At 39.0% G+C, this 26211-nt stretch overlaps 3 protein-coding genes across 4 annotated transcripts in view; 2 read left to right on the top strand and 1 right to left on the bottom strand.

The window, feature by feature from the left end:
- Positions 1 to 17260, top strand: part of anos1b (anosmin 1b) — a 37268-nt gene extending 20008 nt beyond the window's left edge. Inside the window, exons 5-14 of the mRNA XM_072660349.1 lie at positions 290 to 474; positions 2125 to 2254; positions 5702 to 5904; positions 7936 to 8074; positions 9305 to 9448; positions 10192 to 10286; positions 11753 to 11921; positions 12170 to 12396; positions 15412 to 15553; positions 16332 to 17260. Of these exons, the coding sequence (XP_072516450.1) occupies positions 290 to 474; positions 2125 to 2254; positions 5702 to 5904; positions 7936 to 8074; positions 9305 to 9448; positions 10192 to 10286; positions 11753 to 11921; positions 12170 to 12396; positions 15412 to 15552 (1433 nt within the window). The 3' untranslated portion in view covers position 15553; positions 16332 to 17260. The remainder of the gene's footprint in view (positions 1 to 289; positions 475 to 2124; positions 2255 to 5701; positions 5905 to 7935; positions 8075 to 9304; positions 9449 to 10191; positions 10287 to 11752; positions 11922 to 12169; positions 12397 to 15411; positions 15554 to 16331) is intronic.
- A 1531-nt stretch (positions 17261 to 18791) lies between these two features.
- On the top strand, positions 18792 to 24165 carry senp5 (SUMO specific peptidase 5). 2 transcript variants are annotated; one of them, XM_072660642.1, is made up of 10 exons: positions 18792 to 19083; positions 19646 to 20659; positions 20748 to 20853; positions 20944 to 21091; positions 21186 to 21233; positions 21321 to 21398; positions 21531 to 21668; positions 21750 to 21833; positions 21951 to 22001; positions 22169 to 24165. In XM_072660642.1, the coding sequence occupies exons 2-10, from the start codon at positions 19834 to 19836 to the stop codon at positions 22292 to 22294; spliced, it is 1605 nt and encodes a 534-aa protein (XP_072516743.1). In that variant the 5' UTR covers positions 18792 to 19083; positions 19646 to 19833; the 3' UTR covers positions 22295 to 24165. The 2 variants fall into 2 exon arrangements, with proteins under 2 accessions (XP_072516743.1, XP_072516742.1); XM_072660641.1 differs by having other exon boundaries at positions 18792 to 19108.
- A 59-nt stretch (positions 24166 to 24224) lies between these two features.
- On the bottom strand, positions 24225 to 26062 carry ncbp2 (nuclear cap binding protein subunit 2). The gene is made up of 4 exons (XM_072660643.1): positions 25880 to 26062; positions 25321 to 25502; positions 24645 to 24783; positions 24225 to 24490 (listed from the first exon to the last, which is right to left on the bottom strand). Exons 1-4 carry the CDS (start codon positions 25952 to 25954, stop codon positions 24392 to 24394), a joined length of 495 nt encoding a protein of 164 aa, XP_072516744.1. The 5' UTR covers positions 25955 to 26062; the 3' UTR covers positions 24225 to 24391.
- Positions 26063 to 26211: the final 149 nt, after the last annotated feature.

Genomic DNA, 26211 nt, shown 5'->3' with positions numbered 1-26211 from the left:
AAACAAATATTCTGATATTGACTTTTCTCTTTAGAAATGTCAGAGAAATAAGGTAGACATTCCCAATAATCCCAAACAGGAGTGGCATACCAGTATAATGTTTTGCTCTTTTTTGTGGTGTTCATTGAAGAATGCCGAATCAGTATGATTTGTTTTCCAATGAGCCATTATTTATGCTGTACTGTAACTGTAAGTCATTAATAGGATTTACTGTCACCTTCACTTGCCAAACATTTTTATTGTGTGGAATGGGCACTTGGACATTAAGGATTTTCTCGGGCTGTCATAGGTGTCCCTTTGAAGCCAAGGAAAGACATGACCTTTCTAGAGGACCAACATGGGCAGCTGGAGGTGGCGTGGATGTCCAAATTCAATGTGTCAATTGAGCCAGTTCTGTATATTCTGCAGAGGAGGTGGAACTATGGTATTCATCCCAGTGAGGACGATGCTTCTCCCTGGCACACTGTTCTAATGGTGAGAACACAACACTATAAACAAGATTCCAAAAAAACCTCCACATTTCATTACTCCACATTGCGGTTATCTTTACCTGGATATGCATGAAAATGTATTCTGTACTTTGGTTTTTGCTGAGACACCATTTAAGTACTGGATGTTCTCTATATGCATGGACGGTCATTTCACAGTTTACAGCTATGCTAATGGAAAACTTGTAAGTACTCAGACTAAGCCCTGTATGGCTTAAAGGGAGCAATTGCATACTTAAGTTGTCTATTAGTATGAGCTCTATGATGTATAATGCAGAACATTTAGTCAGGCTTGTAAAACCTCCTCTGCTCCAAATCTGGTCTCCTGCCAGATTGCCAGAACTTTACACTGAGACCCCATTTCAAGCAACCTGACAAAGCAGCTCTTGTTTAAACCACTTGACTGCACGAATATATGGTTTCTTTTTTTGAAATCATACATTCAACCATTAAGTCGAAGTCTGTCCTGGATGTCAGCACACATTTCAAAACATATTCTAGCAATATGTAAAATCAGTGTAGTTTTGTGTTTCAGTAATGCAGCCATATCGTAATACAATGCATTTAAAGCATTTTACAACAAGCAGTGTGTTACAGCTGAGATTACTGGTAAGTGACTCTTCGGTACTGGAGAAATGGACGGACACCATTCCTACTACTGCTGTTGACAGTCAAATCATATATAAAGACAGCTTGGACAGTTTTACTGGCAGTCTTACTGGTCAAGGCTACCATGTTTCACAAATGCACTGGTATGCTTTAGACTACGCATAGTTTTTTCTCTGCACTATCCTTTTTTCCAGCTTTCTGATCCAGGTTAATTTTCATCTTGTGCATTTGTGAGACTTTTCCCCAAGCTTTTTTATGAATATTTTAGCATACCATACCCTCAGGTCATAATTTAAAATATACTTGCCAGTTTGTGACATAATGACTTTGCACTGATCTGCCCTTTTTATTTAACGGGGAAACAAATTAACAAAGGCTTGACTAAGGAATTTCATTTTTTAGCATAGATTAAAATTGATTAAGATAGAGTCCTTGACAATGACTGCAAGACCATCCCAAAGCTAAGGGCCTTTTACGAAAAAGGGTTGCAGTTCCTACATAGTTCACCTAATACAAACATAAACACTCTCAAATTAAACCAATATCTGCACTGGAATATACTATCCATTGTATCATTTTAAATCCAGCTTGCTAAATTTCAGGGCTCTAAGACCCCAAAATTGTGTCAGTGTCTTATGACTGCTTTATGTTTTTGTTTGTGTTTCTTGTTGCGTTGTTCTCTTGTCTTATTTCTTATAACTAATTCCTGTAAAGCTGCTTTGTAAAAATGTCAGATGTAAAAAGAGGCAGGGCAGTGATTTCTAGCAGATAATGACCAAGGCTTTAAACCTCAAATGGAAAATGAGGTGGTAAAAAGAGATTTTAAAACAGAAGTCCATTGTCAGCTTTATTTTCTTCCAATAGAAATCTTCTCAAATGGTGCTTTTCAGCAGGCTGTATAAAGAGGAAGCCCTGCAGGAGATCAACCTGTCATTACAGAGGACCTTATCAACAAGTAGCAATGATGGTGCTCTTTCATCCGATTTGTCTTAATTAAATTTCCCTGGGACCTATCTCTCTTTCCCAGACCATGGAAGAACGGGCCATGCTGAAGGACGTCCGGCCCCATAGGTGGTACCAGTTTCGAATCAGTGCAGTCAACAGCCAGGGCACCCGTGGCTTCACCACCCCCAGCAAACACTTCTTCTCGACACGAGGTAAACCTCTGGCCTTGGTAAACTTGTAAATGTTACTGTAGAAGTGGATGATAAGGCAAAAATATATCATCACAGTAGCTGAAGCATGCCTTTTTATCGGAAACATGCAAACTAGGAGGAGTTTTTATTATTATTAATGTTATTTTATTTGAATTTAATATTTCACACAGCGCTGAAAAAACAAGTGTCTTCGTTACACCAGGTCTCTAAATCTCTCACTTTTTAATAAAACATGCTGTTGGTCTTTTAGGCTCAGGAAGGCTTAATGTGTTGTAATATGTAATAATAATGTTGTATCGTCATGTTGTCTAAGCCTAATTCACTGTTTTGATTGAAAAAGAGAAACAAATCTGCACAATGACTACTCTCGTCAGGTCCTTGTCCAAATCAGGAATGCCACTGCTTAGCTCATTGGTACAGTGCTGGGTGAGAGGAAACATGCAAATCCTTACAGGGGGAATTGGGAGACCACAGCAGTTCTGCAAGCTTAGAATGATCTGCCTCAGTATAAAGAAATCTAAGCCTATACATTAGAGCCTTCGGATCCTGCTCAAGTCAACTCAGTTTTTTCATTCCCCCTCATACACAAACAAGATATACACAACAATACATATCCTATAGTTCATGGTAAGTGTTTGGTTAGTAAACATTATGTCCGATGTCAAATGTTTTAATGTACAAGGAGAGAGGCTCTGAAATAAAGGTATCAGTGGATGCACTGCGGACGAACACACAGCAGTGAATGTTCAGAATGCATCACGTTTTGGCTTTTGGGCACAATTTGGTTTTGTAATTGAGTCTAACTGTTTTGCTAAACTGTTTTAGTATTTTAGTTTTTGTATTTCTGAAGGCCCATGTTGCCTCAGACTGCAGGGGTGCTTGATTTGGCATGTTTGAAATGTGGGGCTATCTAAAGACCAAGTCCAAAATAAAATTACATGCAGAGTGTGATAACACTCTATTCTATTGCCAGTAATGACTGGTATCAAATCCCCTTTTCATTGTTAACATTACCAACACTTGCAACAAGTGTGAGATTTAAAAAAAAAAAAAAAAAAGCTTCTCATTCTTGTTGATGTTTCTGGCCATTTTCATGGCTGGTTGCGCTGGCACTCATTAATTCCGTTTCTGTGATTTTCTAAAAGCGTGTGGAAAGCACAGCTTTCTCCAAAATCTTGCTGTGAAGTTGTGAGAAGTCTTTTCCTACAGTTCTACAGCCTGTATTAACATGCACTCACTCCGTGGGCTTACCTCATTATTACTGAGAATATTAACATGATCTCACATTAAGAGCTTACTTTCTTCTGCTTATAGCAGAACTGGCATGCATTGACAAAACAGTGACTTCAGAAGAGCATCCCAAAAAAATGAGTGATAGAACACATGGCTCTCTTTCCATGTCTCATGGGGTCACAAAACATGCAACATTCATCAAATTGCCATGGGACATATGAGTGGTGGGGGTGGGGGAGTGTAGAAGAATGCAATGAAGAAAGGTCATAGGCCACGCGCATAGCTGCCATTGCTCAAGGAAATCTAGAGATGAAAGGTTCTCCTTCTGAGGCTGTGACTCTGTGAGGGAAAATCCAAGTGACAGTTTTAGGCTTGCGACCTGAAAGCAGACCAAGCCGGCCGCACGTGTGTTGTTCAGGGGGTCGCCTCCCAGCGTAAAACAAAAGCTTTGTTTTTGTAAGGATGCTGAGCATGACTGAGTCCAGGAGAGCAAGCATGGGATGCTTGGAGGCCCACCCAACAGGCGCACTGCTGTTACAGTTTAAGCAGGTCAGGCTTTCTGCATTTACGGTAGCTAATATTGCGTATCAAAGCCAAGCTTCTCTCTTATGCCTGGTGGAAGTCAAATCAGATCAATTGCACTGACGTAAATTTTGGATAAACTGAAACTAAGCTGAACTTAAAATCTTGCTGGGTTTTCAGTCATATATTCTTAGCCATATTCAAGGCATATAGGATAACATTTTTAACTAATAGAGATCTCCATTAAACTTGAAAACCCAATCGATTACTTGCATTAAGACAATTATTTGTTTTTATTTCAAGTTCTTTAAAATTTTAAATGATGCATTATCTCATTAAACATTTGCTTCTTTGCCTACATTTTAAGAATAGAAGTCTAAACAGTGGATAAAGCCAGGTTCAAGGTTCAGGTTTTGGCTTTCTCTTTTAGTCACACAGTTTTAAGAGTTTTAAGGCATACAGTTCTATATATTGCTATATATTATTTATGATATATGAACAATTCCTATTTGGACATATGGATTTAAGTGCTAGTGAAGTGGAGATTTCTGGCCTAGGAAAAAATCTTGAAAAAATGGCCTTTATAGATATGTATCAGAAAATGTCATACATTTCTACTGGAAACTCGTTCTTTTTATAGTTGGAAATGACCTTATTTTGATCCAAAACATGGTGCAGGAAAGACAACAGGTGGTTGTGGTTGCATTGGAATGCTAACTGTTTGTAAATTTAGAAGACACAAACAAACAAAGTGCAGAAAAATAAACACCCACATTTTCTTGTCATGGAAGCAAAGTAGCCCAAAATCTCAAAATTGACCAGAGCCTGATAAAGCAATGTTTTTGCCTGTATTGGCTCATCTTAGCAGATGAAATAATGTGGCTCGCTTTCTGATTTTCTTGCTGAAGGCTGAACATTTAATCATGATTAATAGTAGTTTCAGGCTTACGGTTGTGTCTAGACGTGTAGTAAGTCAATCACAGTGGAATAATATTGTAGTTCTGTCTGTGTTGTTAGCCTAGGAACTTCCCAAAATACGGAGGACAGACTGATGCTGTTATGTCTATATCAGCCCTCGGAGCAATGTGACTTCAACACCACTGACTTACATGTGTTGTGGTGTGGAAGGTTTGTCCACCCTGGCCTGGAGCAAGAGACCAACCCTCTATTTATCACACATCTGTCCCACCGAAGACTCATTCTCTGCACACACGCATTCACATGTGGGCTACTGAGTCGCATTGCAGCCTTGCAGTAATGATCTTTGTGTGGTCAGGATCCACAAAAGCTAAGTAACAATATGATAGACAGACAAGTTTATGAAATGGAGCAAACATGTATTTAGAAATGTAGTTAGTATTTAATCATAATTCTTTAATTCTGTATGAACAAAATAATGGTAGACTAGTTTCTTCTGTGTGTGATAAAATACATGATTCCAATGCAGTGTCTGCATTTCGTATTACAGTGCTAAAGTAAGTTGATCCTCAGTGAGATAAATGTAACTCTCAGACTATTATACTGAGCTGTTACTTTCCATAAGCTGTTGATTTGTATCCTTTTCTGCTCCAATGAGGTGCACACACGCTCTACGCTGTTGCTCATGGCCGAAGGTCACGTGAGGAGAGCACAAACAGATCTGATGAAAAGCAGCGGTCTGACAAAAAGCGTTTTTTTTCCACTCTGTTTCAGATCCGTTACCCCCTGAGACCCCACAGAACGCCAGGGTGGAGAATCAGACAGTACATGCTGATGGCAGTGTGAGCGTGCTGCTCCGCTGGGACCCCACTGGTGAGGGTGACCTGGTAGTTCACCATTACAAGGTGACCTGGAGTGCCCGCGGAGCGCCAGCGGGTAGCCCGAACTGGAAGGAGAGCGGGCGGGTCGCAGACGGGGTAAGACTTCCCATGTGCAGCTCGAATCTCATCTCTCTCGGAAGCCAACCGACGCGCTACCTCTGGCTCCAAATTCTGCAAATATTTTTCTGTCTCACCTTAACTACAGGGGGTTACGTTGAATATATTTTGCGGGAGGAAAATCTGCTTTAGAAAAATGAGCTCTTAAAATGCTGCCAAAAGCTCTGAAAGGTCCTATGAGGTCCTTAGCTTCCCCAGTTGCTCAAGTTGACAAATTTATCTGTTTGTATCCTTTACTGAAGATCATCTGGCATCTACAAACACATGGGAGTTATCCCCTTTTTCTGTTCTGCAATTCTGTGTCCTATTTAGGCTGAGGAAGTTCTAAATCTAAACATTGAACTCCCTTGTTTCATTGTTCAGACCCACTGGTTTTGGCCACTGTTGCCTTGCAGGTGTTTGACTCCTGCACACCACCTGTGTTCAAATAAAGTGCAAGCCGGTGTATTTATTTCTCCACAACGGCCGTAGAACAAAGACACCATCTGGTCTTGTGATCATCGTATTTTACTGTAACCTAAGCGCTCTCCTTAAAGCCGCAACTCTCAAATGGTTTTGATTAGGTAATTTGTTTTTACAATGCAATAACTTTAAGGTCTGAGAAAACCATCCATTTTACTGAACAGTAGCCTATAAAGAGGAGCTATTTCTGACACGCTTTTAAATAAACATTTCTTTGAAATGTTTGAGTGTTCAAGAGTTATTGAAAGCTCTACAAGACATAGAAGATTATATTGAAACCGGGTTGATATAATAATAATAATAATAATAATAATAATAATAATAATAAGCACAGATAAAAAGAAATAGGCCATAGCTTTATAACTTGGCCATTTCAGTATAAAAGGTGCTCGAAGGAATACATTATTTCACACAATGACCACATTTGTCTAGCCTAAGGATCTAACCATTACTATGTTCTTGCTTACTTCCCACTACATTCCAACACAGAGCAGGAGCAGTTCTGATGAAGGAATTGCCTTCACCTTGCTCAATCCACACTGTTTATTTTCGAGATAAAACTTTGGCAAGAGAACATTTCTCCCAATGCCTACAACAGCTAGGCAAGAGTTACAGAACGTTAGGCCACTTGTTATGAGACCCACTGTGAAAATGTTTGTTTTGGAGCCTGAAGCATTAACCTGGAATATTTACTGGTGGTCAAGTTGAGTTTTTTTTTGTACCTCATATAAAAGAAAGCTTTGAAATCACAGATTTTGGTTTGGACGGTAGATGAATATGTGGAGGTATAACCTTACTGAAAAAGAAATAAGAAAGGATGAAGGGAATTCCAAAGGCAGGTAGTACTAACTCTATAACTCTAGGGTTATATAGAACCCTTACACCAACTCTGACGTTAACCACTGTATTAAAACACACTAATCTAACAACATTCCTGCTTTAAAGGCAACATGGAGCTCACCTTGCTCTGTTTTGTCCAAGCAGAAACTCAATTTCCTATCGATTCATAAGGGAAAGAAGCATTTAGGTCCTGGAAGTCATAACATGTGGCTCCATGGTGACATTGGAGGGTTTTGCACACATGCATTCCTCTGGACTTGTTCATATGCATGCTTGTGAAACACATGTTTTGGCTATCTGAAGGTCCGTGGACGTATTGAACCTCATTATTCCCCATTAATGTCGTAAAAAAGCTGTCTCTCTCTTTCCTTTACTGGAGAATCAAGGGCTGGCTGCTCTGTTTGGTCTACCAGTGCAAAGGATATGAGGTCTGCTTAGATCAAGATGAAATATCCTGTCAATCATCATAAAGTGACCAAAAGAAATATGACTTACCAGGAAGTCAGAAGCCAACACGAACACAGTGGCCTTATGGTTTGATTTGACTCAACATCAAAATATATTTCACTCCATACTGTGATGTATTTATCTAGGTACACAGTTACCCTTTAGTAACAATGGTTCTGTACCAAAGAAATGTAGGGTCTCATTTCTGCTGTGGTTTTTTGGAATTGTGATTGGATCTGTGTTCTTTGTCATGACTCCTAGACTCTGACTGAGATGCTGCTGGGTGGACTCCAGCCTGAAACACGCTACACAGTGCAGATACAGGCCGTCTCTTTCTGGGGGCAGAAGCGCTTGAAGAGTGGTCGTGCACAGCTCTCCTTTACCACTGCGGCTTCCACCGGTAAACATGCGTTTCTACATTTTTACTCCTGGAAATCTTTTGTAATGAATTATTTTAGCCCTCTGAGCCAATGCCTTATTTTATGTTTGATGCCAAGTGTATAAATTCAATCAGATGGATATCAGATCTGAAATATTTGCTCACTTTAAAGTCTTTGTTCTCCTCTCCCACCTTTAGCTGTTAATCAGTTGTCACTGATAATCATACAACATTACAGCCATAAAAAACAATGAAAATATTTGCTGGCAAGATGACTGTTATATCACAAAAGATGTCATCCTCACCTAGACTGGGGCAGGTGATTTTTCCTCAGTTTTAAAAGCGTTAAGCTTTCCTACAAGTAGCAGATTCCTGGCTTGTATCATTGCCAATTTGAATGTACTGATTGGGTTACTCCAGCAGGGCTTTGGTTAACTTCACTTGTCCCTCACTCCAAGAGAGACCTATCCTTTCCATGGCAATAAAAGGAGTTCTCCCTCCCTGTTGTTGTTTTCTGCTATTTATTATGCTTTATAAATCTTCCACTAATTCTGCCCAAACTAATTCCAGACACTTAGCAGAGGCGCAGTGGAGTGGAGACCTTAGAACTCTGCTTTGGCTTCAGTTATTCATTCTAGAGTGCGTAACTGGCAGACTAAATAATGCAGAGGTCTGTTCCATTTTTTAAAACTGAAATATGCATTTATGTTTGCCCTCTACCCCAATTATTTCTGCTCCCTTGTGCACATTTTTATATGTCTTTCATTTTTTCCTCTATTTTTATCAGCATTCTGTGGTCCCCCAGGAGGCCTTTAAAACATTGCTTGGACTCTAAAATATTCTTCTACATAAATATAAGCTGGCTAATAACATGTACATAATGGGGTGCAGTTTATGCAGCTGACATTATGGAAATGAACCTCTTCTTTATGTAACCTCCTGAAAATCCATAAATTTATATATATATATATATATATATATATATATATATATATATATATATATATATTCATTAAATATATACATATATAAAATGTCATAGTGAACTTAGATATTCAACTTCTTGATATGCACTTTTACGATTTTATTTGCGAGGCTATTGCATCTGCTCCCATTTTTAAAAATGTGTTGCTTTTTTCACTCACCCCTTCTGAGAACCTTCACTGAGCCATCTGATCATGCAAGGCTTTGGAAGGGTCATGACTGAAATGAAATTCACCTCTAAATGCGAGTCTCCTCCTTTTACGGCAGGCTCCTCTCCACTCCCTCGGGAATTCTCCAATGAGCTACCCATCTCCCGTTCCTCTCTCAGCATCCTGCGCCTTGAGGCTGCCGCCCCCCACTACCATGACAATCAACTGCAGGTCAAGGTGTTCTGGAAGAGTCGACTTCCAGGCAAGTGAGCCCCATTGTTGGGGAATGCATAAATTCAGACCTCATGGGAAGCTTTGTTGGGCAGCGACTGTGTTAAATTGAATTTTAAATTGCCTACATTTTCTTCACACTGATTACACAAAGCGTATCTGTTCTTTTGGACACTCTTTTCGATTTCACACATCTGCCTGTGTCCTTGAACCAGTTGGAGCCAAGGAAAAGCATCAGAGTGACTAATGTTTTCTTGAAGAGCATTACAAAGACACAAGTCTTATGATGAATTTTAGCCATCCTACATAAATAGACACTCTCACTGGGGTGTCCTCTCTATACCTTCTCCAGCAGATTACTGAGTTTGCTTAGTAAGCATGTTCCCAAAATACCCTTTTGGCGACGTGATGCTCTTCAAAGAGAGGATTCTGCTGAAACCACAAAGTATCATAAACAGGGGGGGGGGCTGATTTACCGTTATCTCTTGGAAAGAAAGTCACAAAGATGGATGAAGACAGATTTAATAATATCAATATGGCTGCAAAATGAAAAGCAGATGTAGGGAGATGGCTTTCTGGGCTTCAGACAACCTGATGCAGTGTGGGAAACGAGTTTGATGAAAGATGCAATGCTGCTTGGACACAGAACAGGAAGAGGAGACAGTCTGTCCCTTAAAATATGCCCATGCATACATGGCCTTTGTAAATTCATCCAAGGAACAGCCGAGTGCCTAAGACCTAATATAACGCATGTTCTTATGTTTTCTCATGCAGAAAACCAGAGGAGTTCCTCTTCATACCTTTTAAGTTGGTATCCAGAAGTATGCGCTAATAACATCACCAAGAGAGAGAAAAAGGCTACTGTACAGGTAGGTCCATCACTAGGCGCATGCACACGAGTAGTGACGGGCAAAATGGCAAAAATATTACATTACAAGACAAAAGGCACTAGTAGTGCCAGATTTTTACAAATGCTGTCAAAAACTCTTAGTACAATGATTTTTTTTTGGAATAAAACACACAATTCTGCGTCAAATTGCCAACCTCTACATCAGAGTAAACAGACATCCTTGGGATTGAAAGTCAGTCAGACGAGCTTTTCCAGGGTCAATCCAAACACTGTTTTGTCCAGTTTTTATATTGCATTAGCCTCAAGCATCAGAGTATCTGGGAACACATACATATAGCAAGGTCATAATAAATTATATGAGGCACCCTGGATGACCATCATTCACTTTGGGTTTAGACCAACAAGCAGGAGAGAAACTGTATATTGTTTAATAAACATAGGAATGCACAAGGCCGGAACTGTTCGCTGCTTCAAGCAGCAGGGTAACATGGTTCTTAAAAGGCCACATCAGTACCACATTTACCCACAATGGTTTTTATTATCTGCTCATTTTATTTTTAAGTTAAATGGAAGGAAAATAGTTGTTAGGACATTATTCCAAATATACATTACATATACTGCAAGACATTTTATTTAAGCAAGTGAAATCATGCCAGTATTTTTGGTATTTCTGAGAGATCATTATATTTAAATAAAACCCCAAAACGTTTTTAATGAAATAAAGCAAAGTTATTCAGCAATTTGATTTAGATATTTTCATCTGGTGTTTAAACGTTAGTCTTGAAATAATTTTACAGACAAGAAATATGAGAAAATGAAAATTATTAGACATACAGAATATGTTCCATAATTTTATTGCCAATTTTTAGTTTTTGCAGTGTATCCAAATATTACACACCTGCTTATCCAAGGTTTCTAATGAAAGTTCTAATTAAACATTTAATGCTTTCCCATGCAGACGTACAGTATAAGGTGTGGATTCCCCTCATTGTAGCTCAGTTCAGTTAATGATAGTTAATGAAATGGCAAACTAGCTCCTGCCCTAACATGTAATAACATGAGGAGCCATTAGTACACACCTTTTCAGTGTAAGCATAAGGTCATTATCATGACCTGCACATTGCCTATAAACATCTGCTCACATAACAGTTCAGTCTTATGCAGCGTTTTCATTAAAGCCTGTATTCACATCTAGAGATATAGCACTAAACAGAATTGCAGCCAAGGGAGTTCTGTTTCCAGGAGCAATCTGTCATGGGCTGGTAACGAAAGTAATGAGAATGTGCAAAAAGTACAGCTTTTCTTTTTATGACATAAAACATTCCAGATAAAGGGAAAGGAATCCTATTACTCATTAGAAGAGCAGGGTAGCATGCAGTTCCAGTTTCATTTTAGTTTATTTTTTATTTATAGCAACCTTTTTTGTGTCCTTTCCCTTAAAAAATATTTCGCTCCTTCTCTTGATCCTTGCCTCTTTTTCTCCAGGGCACGCATTTTGTCATCACAGGCCTCCTCTTTGCCTGCAAGTACAAGGTGGCTGTGGTGCCCCTTTCAGAACATGAACAGAGAGCAGGTACTGTGACCTCCGTCACCACTCCGCATTGCTCAGCACTGAAAGGCCGTGGAAAAAAACTAGCATCCTGTGCCCGGGATGGTAAGGCAGTATTTTTGTTGTTATTTTCAAAAATAAAGGTGGCAAAAGGATTCTGTAATGAGATGTACAAGACATACCTAGACACTATCAAACAAGAAGAGTAGCTGTTGAAAAATACCCCAAAAATGCCCATATTCTTTCCTACAGCACTGTCCAGACAAGTCGTGCCTTCTCATGCTATGGAAGAACATATCTTCTCATATCCTCAAGCTCTTTCACAACGCTGACTATGCTTGTTGCTGTCCTAGAGCGCCATCTGCAGGTGAAAAAAGCACTTCAGCGCCCAGAGAAGCTGACCGCAGCGTTTCAGACAGTAAACGGCTCTCTGGAGGGCCTGTTCAGCTGGCAGGTGTCTGAAGCCGCCCCAGGTCAGGTACCCATCACCGGATTCCAGTTCTCCTGGGTTAAAGTCTCCAGCAGCAGCGTGAATGAATCTCCAGACACACTCATCTCTCAAATGCTGAATCTAGCACCTGTAAGTTACTCTGCATTTTCCTCAGGATGCTTTTAAAAGACAGAATGAGCAGTGTTTAAATGATGATGCCACCAATAAGTGGACCAGTGGCCACATTTCTAGTTGTAGTTAACCAAAAAAAAAAAAAAGGTTGGAACTGAAATAGAACACAATTTAGAGTGCTCTCTGGAGAAAAGGTGGCAAAATGGATGGCTATATAAAAATATTTTACTGAAATGTGTATGAAAATGAAATGGAAATTTGAGGGCAAAGTGTGTGCATCGTACATTTAACAGACCATCACTGTCCTGTATCTTCAGATATTGCCAGCCCATAATTTCTTATCCTAAAATATCAATTTCAGATCAATTGTTTGGACATGCAGCGTAGATTTACAAATTCTTTGAAACAATTGACATTTTTATTAAAATGGTGCAAATTTAGTACAATATAAACAAATGGCTCCAATCATTTAAAAAAATCTGTCTTTGTCTTTAATAGTAAAATTCTATCTAAGGTGAAAACATTTCGACTCACAATAAATAATAAACAATAAGAGCATAGTTACTATATATATCTGTTTTGCATTTGCATTTGTTTTGCATTTGCATTTGTAATGCATTATTGCATTATATACTAATATTTTAATAATTTTCATAAACAAACATTTCCTAACATTTCAGTGTCACTGCTGTGCTGAGAATGGTCCACCACTCACTGCTCAGCAGTGGTACTACTGTCTGTTGATGGTTGGTGTAACGGACAGCCGGGTAGGGGTGCATAGTAAATGTCACTTGTGTACTTTCCAATACAGCGCTTAAAGTTTGCTCACATATATTTAACAATATGTTCTCCTCTAAAGATAAATTAGATGCTGAACAGATTTTGTGCACTTCTCATGTGACTGGACCAAAAAGTAGTGCATTGGATCATAACATAGTACATTCTAGAGAATTTATTTATAGAATATATTTCATCTGACTGAGACATGTTCTTTGCCATATGATTCGCACACATGGCCTTTGTTATGAAGTGAAGCAACTTTTCCTTTACTTTGCATACACAGAATCCTTTGCCTTTACATTGAAAAAGACTGTGAGTGATTTGATTCGAGTCAGTCTTGTACAGCTGTTGTAAAAGCTGTTTTGTTCTATTAGCAATTAGTCATTTTAACAGGGCTTTCTGCACCAGGAGAATGTAAATCCATACACATTAGCACTGACTTACACTGTGTTCATGCTTCAACTCTTATTCAGTCATTCAGTCATCTATGATGGTGAAGGTCAACATTGCCTCTTTTTAGCAAGTTTTCATGATGTGTTCCATATTTTGCTCCACATGCACACAATGGACTGCCTGGACAGCCACCCAATCTGTGAAGGCTGTTTAGATATGGGCCATTGCCGGTCCCAAAATGGTGTGGGGTATAGGCTGTTCTTTCCTGGCAGATTTCATGGTAAAGTCTACTTGGCAGAGAATTTTTCCAGAGGTGTGATGGATGATGAGCTAATGGCGGGTTATAAATGTGCAGAAACTGGTAGGTGAGAGAATTTTTTCTCTTACGTTTTGGAGCGAATGCACTTAATTGGCTGTGAGGAGGCTATGTTTGGTAGGACAAGGAGCCAAGAAAGTGGTGTTGAAGAAATTGCCCCAGGAAGGAAATTCACGGATGTGTATTTCACATGTGAGGTTATAAACACTGGAGATTTAGTTTCAAAAAGAATAATCCCATATTTATAATGTGTAAATAGAAAGCAGAACATTGTAATAATGGGCCACACTGAGTAGTCTATTTATTGGATAACCTATATGGATACCCTAGCATCCCTATGTATTTGCTGAACATCTCATTCCTGAACCTTGCACAGCAATATGTGAGTTGGCATACATTGTTGCTTCCATTTTGCTGAAAAGGATTTACACTACTGGTTTCCATTCAGGCACAAGACCATTAGTGAGGTCTGGTACTTATATTGGCAAATAAGGCCCACCTTTCCAATTCAGACCATTACTAATCTTTATACTTCTGTGCTTTCTGCTGCACCCTCCAAACCCAGATTTGTCCTTCAGACTTCAGATAAAACTGGATTTATCACTCCTGAGAATGTATGTCCATTGTTTCACAGTCCAATGGTGGCGTATTTTCCATCATTTTGGTCAAGCAAAAGCAGTCCATGAAGATGAAATTATTATGGAGCTGCTGCTTTAAAAGGCACTTTCAAGCTAAGTTGTGAGTGTACAGGGTTTTTATTCTGTAGGCCTGTGCTGCTAACACATTGTTACATCCATACAACAGCTCTTACAGTTGATCTAGCAGCAGGGTTGAATCGCTACAAACCAACTGACTTGCAGGTGTTTTTGGGTGGTGGGCTATTCTCAGCACATCAGTGATACTGACATGATGGTAGTTTTGAATTGGGTAATGTTAAATGGACTTTAACAAATAGTTTTTAACAAATAGTTACAATACAAAAAGTACACACAATTTATGGTTATTAGTATGATCACTTCTATACTATAACAGTTGATGAATTCAGTTTCCACCTACGGCACAAACTTGGTATTGGTCTGAGTTTAAAAATGGACAAATGTTTTGCTGTTATTTTTGATTTATGTTGTACATGTTTGTGCACAATATATATATATATATATTAATGAATTAGACAACATTTTCAGAAAGCATATTTGTATACAACAACCCATTTCAGGAACTAGATATATAAAAGTTATTAAAAAATAACAATATTTTTGCCTTGTTCTACCCCAATGAGGGGTATATCTCAAAAACTAAGGCCTGATGGTTACAGTGATGATGGAGATGTTTAATGTTACAGTAAAAACTTTTGTTTCTTATTCTGTTCTCATTTTTTCTGATGATCTGTACTCACTCAGTTGTCATATTTATATTTTTGTACTGCTGTCACAGTTCCTTCCTGCCTGTTCCATTTTTGTGCTAAAGGTATCACCATGTTCCGGATTAACTTGACTTTCATTAGTCTTAGCTAGCTCCTGAATCTTCTCTCTTATCTCTTTTAGGGTCAGCTCTCACTCAGAGTGGAACACTTGCAGCCAGAGAGTGTGTATAAGGTCCAGGTCCAGGTGCTGTCTGAAGCAGGCAGTGGGCCCTCAGTGGCCAGAACGCTGCACACTCCACAGCTTAATGGCACACTCCTATGAGGTACAGCAAGTTGCTTGTTTGTACTTGTATTGTAAGCATTTATGGGTAACACAGCAAGTAAGCTGACCTTTAGACTCGGATGCCTTATTAATATTGATATTTAATATTTAAAGGAATGGTTTACTGAGAAATTGAATGTATAAAACAAGGCGTTTCTCAGTGAAACTGAGCAGCAAAAAAAAAGTGTCAAATTAAGTGTGCAAATGATATTTTTCTAATGGTAAATGTTTTGATTGGTAGAAAAGAGCACCTCATTTCACTACTCACTATTTGTCATCCATTAAAACTAAGGCCTCACTCAGTTCATACAACCATCCATACACCAAGCCTAGCAAATACCAAAACCATATGATAATCCCTAAGCACAATTTATGGGTTATGCCACCAAGGTCATATCCAGATGGCATCAAAGTTCCATTACAGTTCTTTACATTGGCAAATAATGACACTTTGATCTGCACCGAATCTATTCTTGCAAAATTCACACTGTCCAAACTGTGTAGCATTGCCATTCAGTCTTAAAATGGGCAGGTCTAACGATATTTAGATCTGATCTGAAGATATTAAGCTGTTGATCTATTTTTTGATGCGTAATAGCATATGGAATATATACTGTGCACTTTCTATCTATATTTTTTATATTTTTATACATTGTTCTATTGGTCGCTGCTGATGTTTAGTTGTCATATATCATTTGCTTTCAGTGTTTAGTCAGAATGTTATGTAGTGTTTTTTTTTTTTTTTTTGCTAATATTGATTTATTTTTATTTTCTTTCAGACTCCTGTACAGTTTTGAAGTACCATCGTAAGGCTACTCTCTGTTGTGATATCACTCCAGTCCACTCCGATACATGCATTTCCTGTGCTCGTCCTGTAGTGGCATGATGACATCAAAGTTTTTAAAAACCTTGTGAACCAACAACATTGTGAAAAAAATGTTTAGAGAAGTTTAAAATGTATAATTGAACCCTTCAACATGTAAAAATGTGTAGCACTGATGTGTGTAGTATGTAGTGATAGCCTTGTGCTGTTTATTTGTGTTATCCTGTTAGTACATGTATTGCTTTTATATAATATTTAATATGAATGCTTGTCCTTGTCTCTGATTTCCAAACTTTTCTGAGCTGTGCGGATATTATTATAAATTATTTTTTCAGCTTCACATTTTAAAGCCAACGTTCAATCTATTTTATCATGACATATTTATTTTAATGTTAAACAAAGTGTAACATATTCATGATTCCAGTTTCACTGTTGACATTTGGGGCATAGTTAACTAAAGATCTACTACATTCTGTCCTATGCCCACGTTGTTGTAGAAAAAGTACTATATTGTTGCAATTAAGCAAACAACATAATGCCAAGACTGCATGTTTGAGACTTTTCTCCATCAAAATACATCCATATCCGGTTTAAAATGTATACATTCACAAAGCATTTGTGACTAATGATATAATCACCTGTATAGACCATTGAAAGCAGTGTCGTGCAGCATTTGAAACAGTGTTTAAAACATGTTAATAAAGCATGATTTATAAATGTTGCAAGTGCCACTTAAATAAACACATCTCAACTCAATTCTATAAACACGTCTTATTATACTGTGGTTGTTTTACATTGTACAAAATGTTACACTTTCTGTAAATATTGCATTTGATGTTGTTACTGAAGGCCATAATGTTCCAAATAAATTTTAAAGTACATTTATTGTCTGACTGGTGATATTGATCTGATTACACAGCAGATGATCACAGTACATTTAAAACTTCTGTGTTCATTTTTGTAAGAAGCACTTTGTACTGTTTGTCTTCGGTTCATGGCTAGCCAAGAACAAGCAGTGGCTAGTATTCTAGATATACTGGGAGAATGTGACTGCACAGGCCCAAGTAGAAAGCCTTCATACTTGTATAAAAAGGCTTGGAGGCCATCTACGTGTATTAATGAAAGCATTATGATCATCTCCACGGGACATAAAGAGCAAAGCCACTAACCAACATCTATAGGCCACTGGTTCCTAACCCTGGTACGCTCATCCTACGTGTGTTGTATTTCTCTCTGCTTTACACACAGCAGATTGAATTAATCAACTAGTGAACAACCCCTTCCTGTCCAGGCAGGTGTAGAGAGCAGGGCATACATTTAAATGCATAGTGCAGAGATACTCCAGGGCCAGTATTAATAGGGCCATCATATGCAAAACAACAACCTTTCAAAAAGAAAGTTAAACTAAAACACTTGACTAATTGTCGTTCTCTTATTCTGATGATTCCATCTCTATTGTTTTCACTTATTTTAATCCCCAATTCCACTGAAAAGAACAAAATAATGTGCTTTATGCAGACAACAACATAATAGAAAAATCTTCTAGTTCGACCAGTGTCTCTGTACCTAGATTATCTATTTGTCTGTTAGTTGTAAATCCATTATAGTTTTTTTTTTATCCTTATTGAATTATTAAAATCAATAAAAAAAAAAAAAAAAAAAAAAAACAGGAGGGGACAATCATCACAGGGGAGTCATCTTAGCTTCATTCCACAGAGGGAAGGCCAAGTTTTTTTTTTATATATATTTAATAAAGTCCATAGTGTTAAGTCTTTCTGAGAAACATTCTCTTTAAAAAAAATACCAAATATTTATTTTTAGTATTTACTCAACCAGGAAATGTCTCAGTTATAGCCTGGGAAATGAACTCTGAACTAGTGGTGGGTCAGTCGCCAAAGATCCGGCTCTTTGAAGTGAACGACTCTAACCCGCAAACCCGTTCCTTTGGGAGACAAGAGAGAGCGAGAGGTCTGTGCGCTTGGTCAGTTACTGACTAGGCAGATTACACACTGGAAAGGTGAAGAAAATGAGGAACAGGAAACGTAGTAAAGTCTGGACACATTTTAATTAATGCGATTCAAAAATTCAAAAGGCTCCACAAACAACCAGCACAGGCATATGCGAACTGAGTAGCTATATATAAAAAAACATATTAATAATATTTTATATATATATATAATGTGATATAATGTATGTTTTACGTAGATAAGTAATTCATTTGGCACATTATTCGATAATAAATTTAATTAAGCAACAAAACCAAAAAAAAAATCCAAGGAGCCGACTCTTTTTAGTGAGCCGAGACAAAAGAACCGGCTCGGAATTCCCATCAGGACTCTGATCAGACAAGAAAGCTGTAGCTAACCTCCCCTGACCACTAGGGGGCGGTTTGAACAGCTGGACAGTTCAAATGACGCAAATATTAAGCGACCGATTGTTTGCAACCGCAACGCTGAAATACCGAGTTATAAACATAAAGAAAATGTTCGACGACTTTAATTCCGATGTGCTTCAAATGCTTTTCGAGTCTTTTGTGTGCACGTTTTGCTATCATGTACGCCCATAATTGCACCGTTTACGTTACTGGATATAGATCCTACTTTTGCAGATCTACTTGAAAACTCGGTAGCGTTAGCTAGCTGCCTGCCTGCATCCCTTCAGTTTGGCCAGTAAGCTAGCTAGCTAGCTAACAAGCTAGCACTAGCAAGGTAGCTATGTTTTGAACTTCTTGCAGTAAGTAATGCAGTTTCTTTGTTTACACTTGCATGCGTGTGGTTAGCCAGTCGACTTCACCCCCCCCGACGTCGTTAGCTGGCTAGCTCAGTCTTGTGGACGCTGAGCTTTTAATTCACCATAGGTCGCTAGCTGGTTTAGTAGCTCGCCCAGTTGTAAACATTGGTGGGAGACACCATTCAGCTTTGAGAGGAAGTTGTAAAAGCCAGATCAACTTGAAGTGGTATTCGCTTTGCTGCAGATAGTGTGGCCAAATGCGTGGCTCCTTAAGCTAGCTAGCTGTCCCGTCATTAACTTTAATACCTAGTCCAAGTGTTCAGTGTTGTCTTTAGTGTCGAAGTGGTAGCAGATTTCCTCCCTGAGTTTGAATGGTCCTAGGCCTGCTTACAGCATGCAGCTTCCATTGTAAATCCTATCTGTGTGAGATTCATCTGACGGAAACATGCAGTAGAATGAAAAGTTGGGAGTGTGCAATAGGCTGGTGAACATGGTTGGAACCTGCATCATTCACATTACTGCTCTGTACTCCTTTTCCAGGTCCCTTTACGAGTCGAATGTATGACAACCGGTCAGCCTGACAGAAGCTGAAGACCAAGCCAACCCAAGTCCCTGAAGTTTCACCCTACCTGTCTAGTTCCAGCTTGAGCGACACTCGATGGTGCAGACCTGCTAAAACACACAGGCAAGGGCGAATTTGGCCCAAGGAGGAATGGGTAAGGCTGGATATGAGGGTCCAAGTTCATAACGGCTCCGACCAGGCAAAGTCGGCTCCAGCTGAGATGTCAGAGAATGGCCGCTCACGGAGGAAACGTGTACCCAAGTTGTGTGACTGCTGTGGGCCAAACAGCAAACCCCACACAGTGGGCCATGACCAGGTCACTAAGAAAAGAGGTCGGAGGAAGAAAGAAGTTGCGAGTGAAGTGGAAGTGGCAACCGAAAAACAGATCATTTCTGCAGTAGTGGACTTAGTCTCTGCATCAGACGCAGACACGATGACCGTGTCTGAAATGCAACCAGGAACATGTTGTGACCCAACCACAACACTGAGTGGAGATCAGATTATGCCTCAAGTCAGATCTTCAGCTGTTCTGCACAATGGCATTGTACTTAGTCTCGAGGACAGACCAAAAACAAGCAGTAGAGACAATGATACTGATTCCACTTCACACACTGACTGCAAGGAGTACTGCAGTTCTCTTGCACACGCTAGTACAATACAAGTCCGTTTGGACGCACACAGGGATCCTCTAGAGGCCAGCCCTCCATCACCCCGTGACTGCACAAACGCCAGTCCTACAGCACACAATGACTGCACAGGGAAGTCTGCAGATCCTGCAGTACAGAGCCACAGCATGGAGTCAGATCAGACTGCAGACACTGATGCCATGGAAGTTGAGCATCCTGTGTCTGCTGTGTATCTAAACGTCAAGGCTTTAAGGGACCACCGTTACTGTAAACGTCCTGCGGAGTCTGCAGAAGAAGAACCACCTGATGTTTCTCAGCCACCGTCAATGGAAATCCATAGCGAAAGAATCGTAGAACTTATTCATGGTATGGCCTGGTTGATCTCTACACTACATAAACATATGGACTCCTGTTTTCTGAATGAGCTTTTTTTTGTCTTGCTTTTTTTTTCCAGATTTCCTTGAGCAATTCTATGGGAAATATGGGAGCTTCATTCCACTGAGCGAGGAAGATATTCTTGAGTACCTGAACAAAAACTTGAATGCTGACTTAAATGACAGGCAGGTTCATTTTCCCTTTATGCAAAGCAAAGCTGCCCATTTATCAAGTTTTGCTATCCAGCAGCTTATGCCTTATTATTCTTTGTGCAGAAAAAAAACGATACATGCAGAAGTGATGAAGTACAAGGCTGGCTTGGCTTGTGCTCCAATGCATTATTTCAAAGTGACCTATAACAAGCACACTCTGGCACTTGACGACCTTTCAACACTCGATGACCAAAACTGGGTCAATGACCAGGTGTGTCATAAAACACACAAGCATGCATTCAAATCTTATTGCGTAAGATTAAGATTTCACTAATACATGTGTCTGTTATGTGGAATTTTTACAGGTCATAAACATGTATGGTGAATTAATTATGGAAGCTACAAACCACAAGGTACAATAAATTAATGTCTGTGGTGGCTTTTGTATTCTGAATTTCATTTGGACACATTTTTTCATTTATTTACTTTTTTGTTTTCAGGTCCATTTCTTCAACAGTTTTTTTTACAGACAGCTTGTAGCAAAAGGATATGAAGGAGTAAAGAGGTGGACCAAGAAGGTAAATCAGTAGTATACAGTATTTCATGGGAGAATAACACAAGTGCATTGTGTTTATTGGAATTGGAAATCAGGCATATGAAAACACATGGCCTCTCCTTTTTGATTTTTGTCTTTTTCTGACGGCGTACAGGTGGACTTGTTCTCTAAGAGATTGCTGCTGATCCCCCTCCACTTAGAGATCCATTGGTCTTTGATTACTGTGGACATCTCCAAGCAAAACATAAACTTCTACGACTCCCAAGGAATATTGTTCAAGTTTGCAGTTGACGTAAGTTGGATGTTAAGACATAAAACATGGCATTTGTTTTGGCTCCCTTTTATGATTGATTTTAACGCTATACTTCAACAGAACATTGAGAAATACATGTTAGCAGAGGCGAGGGAAAAGAAGCATGCCAATTTCCAAAAAGGCTGGAAGATGACGGTCAACAAGGTTTGTTTTCTATCCATTTTTGGTTGAGTCTCTGATTGTGTATCATCTTCTCCCCATTCATTTAAGGTTGTCAGTTTGACAGTCTAGGATTTACCAATTTATCGTCTTTTTTCCTAGCCTATTCCGCAACAGAAGAACGATAATGATTGTGGAGTTTTTGTCTTGGAGGTAAGAGATACATTTGTGCTATCTGCATATATGGTTTTCAAATGCATTGTTTATGTGGTCATTTCTAACTGGTCAAATAAATAGTAAAAAAAAAAAACCCTCCATAAATCAAACTGAATTGAATGTCACTGTAAGAACATCAGCTTATTGTTTTTTTTCCCCCTCAGTACTGCAAGTGCCTGGCGTTCAAAGAACCATTGCTGTTCACACAAGAGGACATGCCTAAAGTCCGCAAACGGATATACAAAGAGCTCTGTGACTGCAAGCTCACTGACCTAAAAAAGCAAGTCTGAGCTTAAAGATGTTCTTTGCTGGTAAACAGACTTCTCGATTTTGGTGGGAACTGTTGGGAGAGGACCTACACACCTCAAGGTCACATGCCTGGAAATAACCTGTAGTTCAGTGTTTTGGATGGGAAACTGATTAGAGATGCCAAAACATCAGTCTTTCTGACCATTCCCATTCTTTAAATCGGCAATTCAGCATCTGAAAAGATCTGTTATTACACAGTTTGTCAAGTACTGGCTAAAAAGGCTTATTTTAGGATTAACTTAATGGCAACCCTGAAAACAAACATCAAGTTACTTGTCTTTGTTTTGTTCATTTGTGCGTCTCAAGCCTCTGTAGCTTGTTAAATGGTTTTAGCCATATCGCAAACTATGTGGTTCAATCAGGTTCCTTTTCAGCAAGTATGCAGTGAGTGCAACACAGCATGAAACTTGCAGGATTTGTACAAGGACTTTGTATACTTTTAACTGCATTCTGGAAGTGGTGCAAGCAGCATTTAACAAAGACCAGCTTTGAATGTACTGTTAATGAAGATTTTTCTTTTTGAACAGAACTCAAAAAACAGGTATCTGTACATATTTGTTTAAGCAGCCTGTCCCGAAAATACAGACTCGTATTCCCTATTATTGGAACTGTTCAAGCCATATAGTTTTTAATGTTTGTTTTTTTTGTTTTGTTTTTTAGAAGCACACTAGACACTTTTTGCTTTCCAAACGCAATGACATTTGACAGTTCCTGTAGCATGTAGCTTTTTTTTTGTTCCCTTCTAAATTGCATAAGACATTTCAACTGTCATTTCATTTTTTTTTAAGCAGCCAATCCGAATGGCTAAAACCTGTTTTTCAAGTGAGCAGATAAGTAGGTTAAATGAGTGGTAAACCATGCATCCGTAAATTGGTAAGACAAAACAGCTTGTGTTTGTCAAAGTGGGTGCATACCATCTTCCTAAGAGTTGTGACTGCATCGGCCATTATAGCCTTATGATTTGAGCTGGGTCAGCGTGGTACTGATGTTTTGCCAGCTCATTTTGTGTCCGTTTATAACACCAGCTGACAGACCAACAGCTACAAGTAAGTATAGTGATGAGGTATGTGGGATACTGTATTTCTAGTTACTTGAAGTGTAACAAGTATGACCTCAGTGAGATGCTTGGATTTCCTTGTTTGACTACTATTTGTCATATTTAAACATCCATATAAAACCATTATTGATAACCTGTTATGTTCTTAGCTTTCATTTCAAATAGACTGAGCACAGCTGGTAAAACCTTTTGTAGCTGATTAAAGTGCCCAAGATGATCAGCTTATTACCTTTGTTTAAGTATTTTTTTTTAAAGTGTGTAAGTGGCAAATAAGTTATTAGGTGTTCAAATTTCTTACTCAAACAGCAGAAATCAGGTCTTAATAGTATAAATAGTGTAGATACAAATCTTGATTTTAGTTTATTTCCCCCTAAACATATTTATTTTGTGTTCATTCACAAATTTCACCTGTTTGCTGCGATACAGGTGGAAGGCATTACCTTGTCAGAAAATTGGAATTTAATCCCAACAATGCCCTGAACAAAAATGTTGAATTGTTGACAGCTGCAGTGTTTTTGCTGGTATGATAGAAACCACAGATGACCTGTATCCAGCAACCAGTGTGCTCTACAGGCTCTACTAACTGCCACTTTTTAGACAAACTTTAATTAGCTAACAAAACCTGTTAGATAAAGCTAAACCATTGATAGGAAAATGGAACAGCTGACCCAGTTAAGCATTGGTGGGCGAGTTGAACACCCCAAAACAGTAATTTAAGGGATTGTAGGGCACAACCCTTTTATACAAAGCCTTTGTCCAGTTGCTTGGCAAGCCATTAACACACCACTGACCACTGTTTAGGGCTTTCCATGAATACATTTATAATCAGCAAGACTCTTACAAGAGCACAAAAGGGAATTTACCTTAAATGTTTATTAAAAAACAAATGAAAAAAAAAATCTGAATCGTCACACTATTTCTAGGCATTAATGTCTCCAACATGAGCAAGCTCAAAAGAATTTAATCCAATATGTACATTATCAAAAAGTCATTTCCAGACATGTCTTGTTGACTCCTACCCCTAAAATTTGTTAGGTCCTTCTGAGGTTCTCTGTAGCTGAGCTAATTTCCCATATCCGCCTCGTGCGGGATCGTAGTCTTGTCTGTATTCATCTCTGACCTGCAAAAAAAAAAAAAAACATAGACCAAGTTCAAGACTTGTGCAATCTCTTGATGTGCAAGACTGCAGACATCCAAATCTCAAATGACAAAAGCTATGACTTTAATGCCACTGTCAGTTTTCTAAGAAGCCAAACTTAAAAGTATATCCTTACCTGGCCTCCCGATTTACCACGGCCATACTGTCTTCCCTCCTTGAAGCCAGCATCCCAGTCTGTTCTAATGATCCGATCATCCAGCCTGGTTCCATTAATAAATCTCATTGCATTCTCAGCGCCTGCTCGAGTGTAGTACCTTGTAGTGAAATTAAGGATTATACACTAGCAACATGAAGCCTATCTCAGGAATCAGAAAGCCATGCAGTCAGTCAATAGTGTTACTATTGGTCTGAGGCCACAATGTTTTTGCAAAACAAATGTCCAGTGGCTCAGTAGACGCCAGCTCTTGGGGGAACCACTGCACGTTTTAAAGTAATCGGTGCCTCTACACATCACTTGATTTAGAAGCCCTTCCCAAGTTGGAGATGTAGAAGAAAATTCAAGACAGGTCTGACCTGAAATGGTGCACTGTAAACTTGCTAAGTTTTCTTTACAGTGGTGATGGGGTGTAAAATTTAACATGAATACCATTATTTACCATGCTGAAGGATTCTGCATCTGTTCAGAAATGGCATCTAAGTCTACCACCATTCTTCTCAGATTTGCACTGAGCTCCAGCATGAAATAGCCTGAGATCAGGACCTTATCTTAAAACATTACAGCACTCATAGCATATTAAAACTCAGCATATTCGTAACAGTTCAACCTTTATAGATTCTGTGCAAAAGGATACTCCACGAAACAAAACCCACACGCTGTCTTCTTCACCTTGTCGAGACCAATAACGATTCTTTTCACATCACCACTTTTGGAGAACAGCTCATACACTTGCTCCTCGGTCGTGTAGAACGAAAGATTTCCAACATAAAGCGTGTTGCTCTGTTTCAGCAGCTTCTCTTGCTCATATCGATTACCCTAGAAGAAAAAGAAGGCGACGACATCCCAAACTCAGTAATCACAAGCTTGGGCTTTGAAAGCACTAGCTAGCTATATAAATATGCCAGCATGTAAATAGCTAGCTAGCCAGCTAAGTGAGTAAGCGTGCAGATAACAACTGTGATGTGCTACAAACCCCTGTCTATGTCGACAGCACTTCATTTATTTAGCACATGAAACACTTGCTTGATCAGTTATACGTTAGCTATAGTTTCTGTCCACAATGTGTAGAAAGTACACTAGGTAGATAGCTAGCTAGCTACAAAGCTAGGTAGCTAGCGCTAGCGTTCAACCAAGCAAGCTAGCTAGATAGCTAGCTAGCTAACATGCTACCCGAAGTCAAATGAAACGCTTACCTTGAAATGCTGGTCTCTGTATTGACTTACATCTATATACGAGTCGCTAAAAAGGGCGTTGAGTTTAATAGACATGATTAATAAGTATATTAATGACCAAAAGCTAGCGAGCGAGCGAGCATTCAGCTAAATGGCGCTCTCTCGCTCTCGCTCTTCCTCTCTTAAATCTGCAGCTGAACCCAAATGCCTGCTAAGACCAACACTGCCACCGCTGGCGAGACGGCACGGTTGCAACTCCCGCACAAGCGAAAAAAATTACGAGGACTTGTATTTTGAAAACAACACAGTTATTATCTATAAATTATTCAGATTTGCGGACAAAAATACACAAT

This window comes from Salminus brasiliensis, chromosome 17 (genome assembly GCF_030463535.1).
Source record: "Salminus brasiliensis chromosome 17, fSalBra1.hap2, whole genome shotgun sequence".
Taxonomy (NCBI): domain Eukaryota; kingdom Metazoa; phylum Chordata; class Actinopteri; order Characiformes; family Bryconidae; genus Salminus; species Salminus brasiliensis.
Note: the sequence above shows the minus strand (reverse complement) of the source record. Positions and strands in the feature narration are given on the sequence as shown.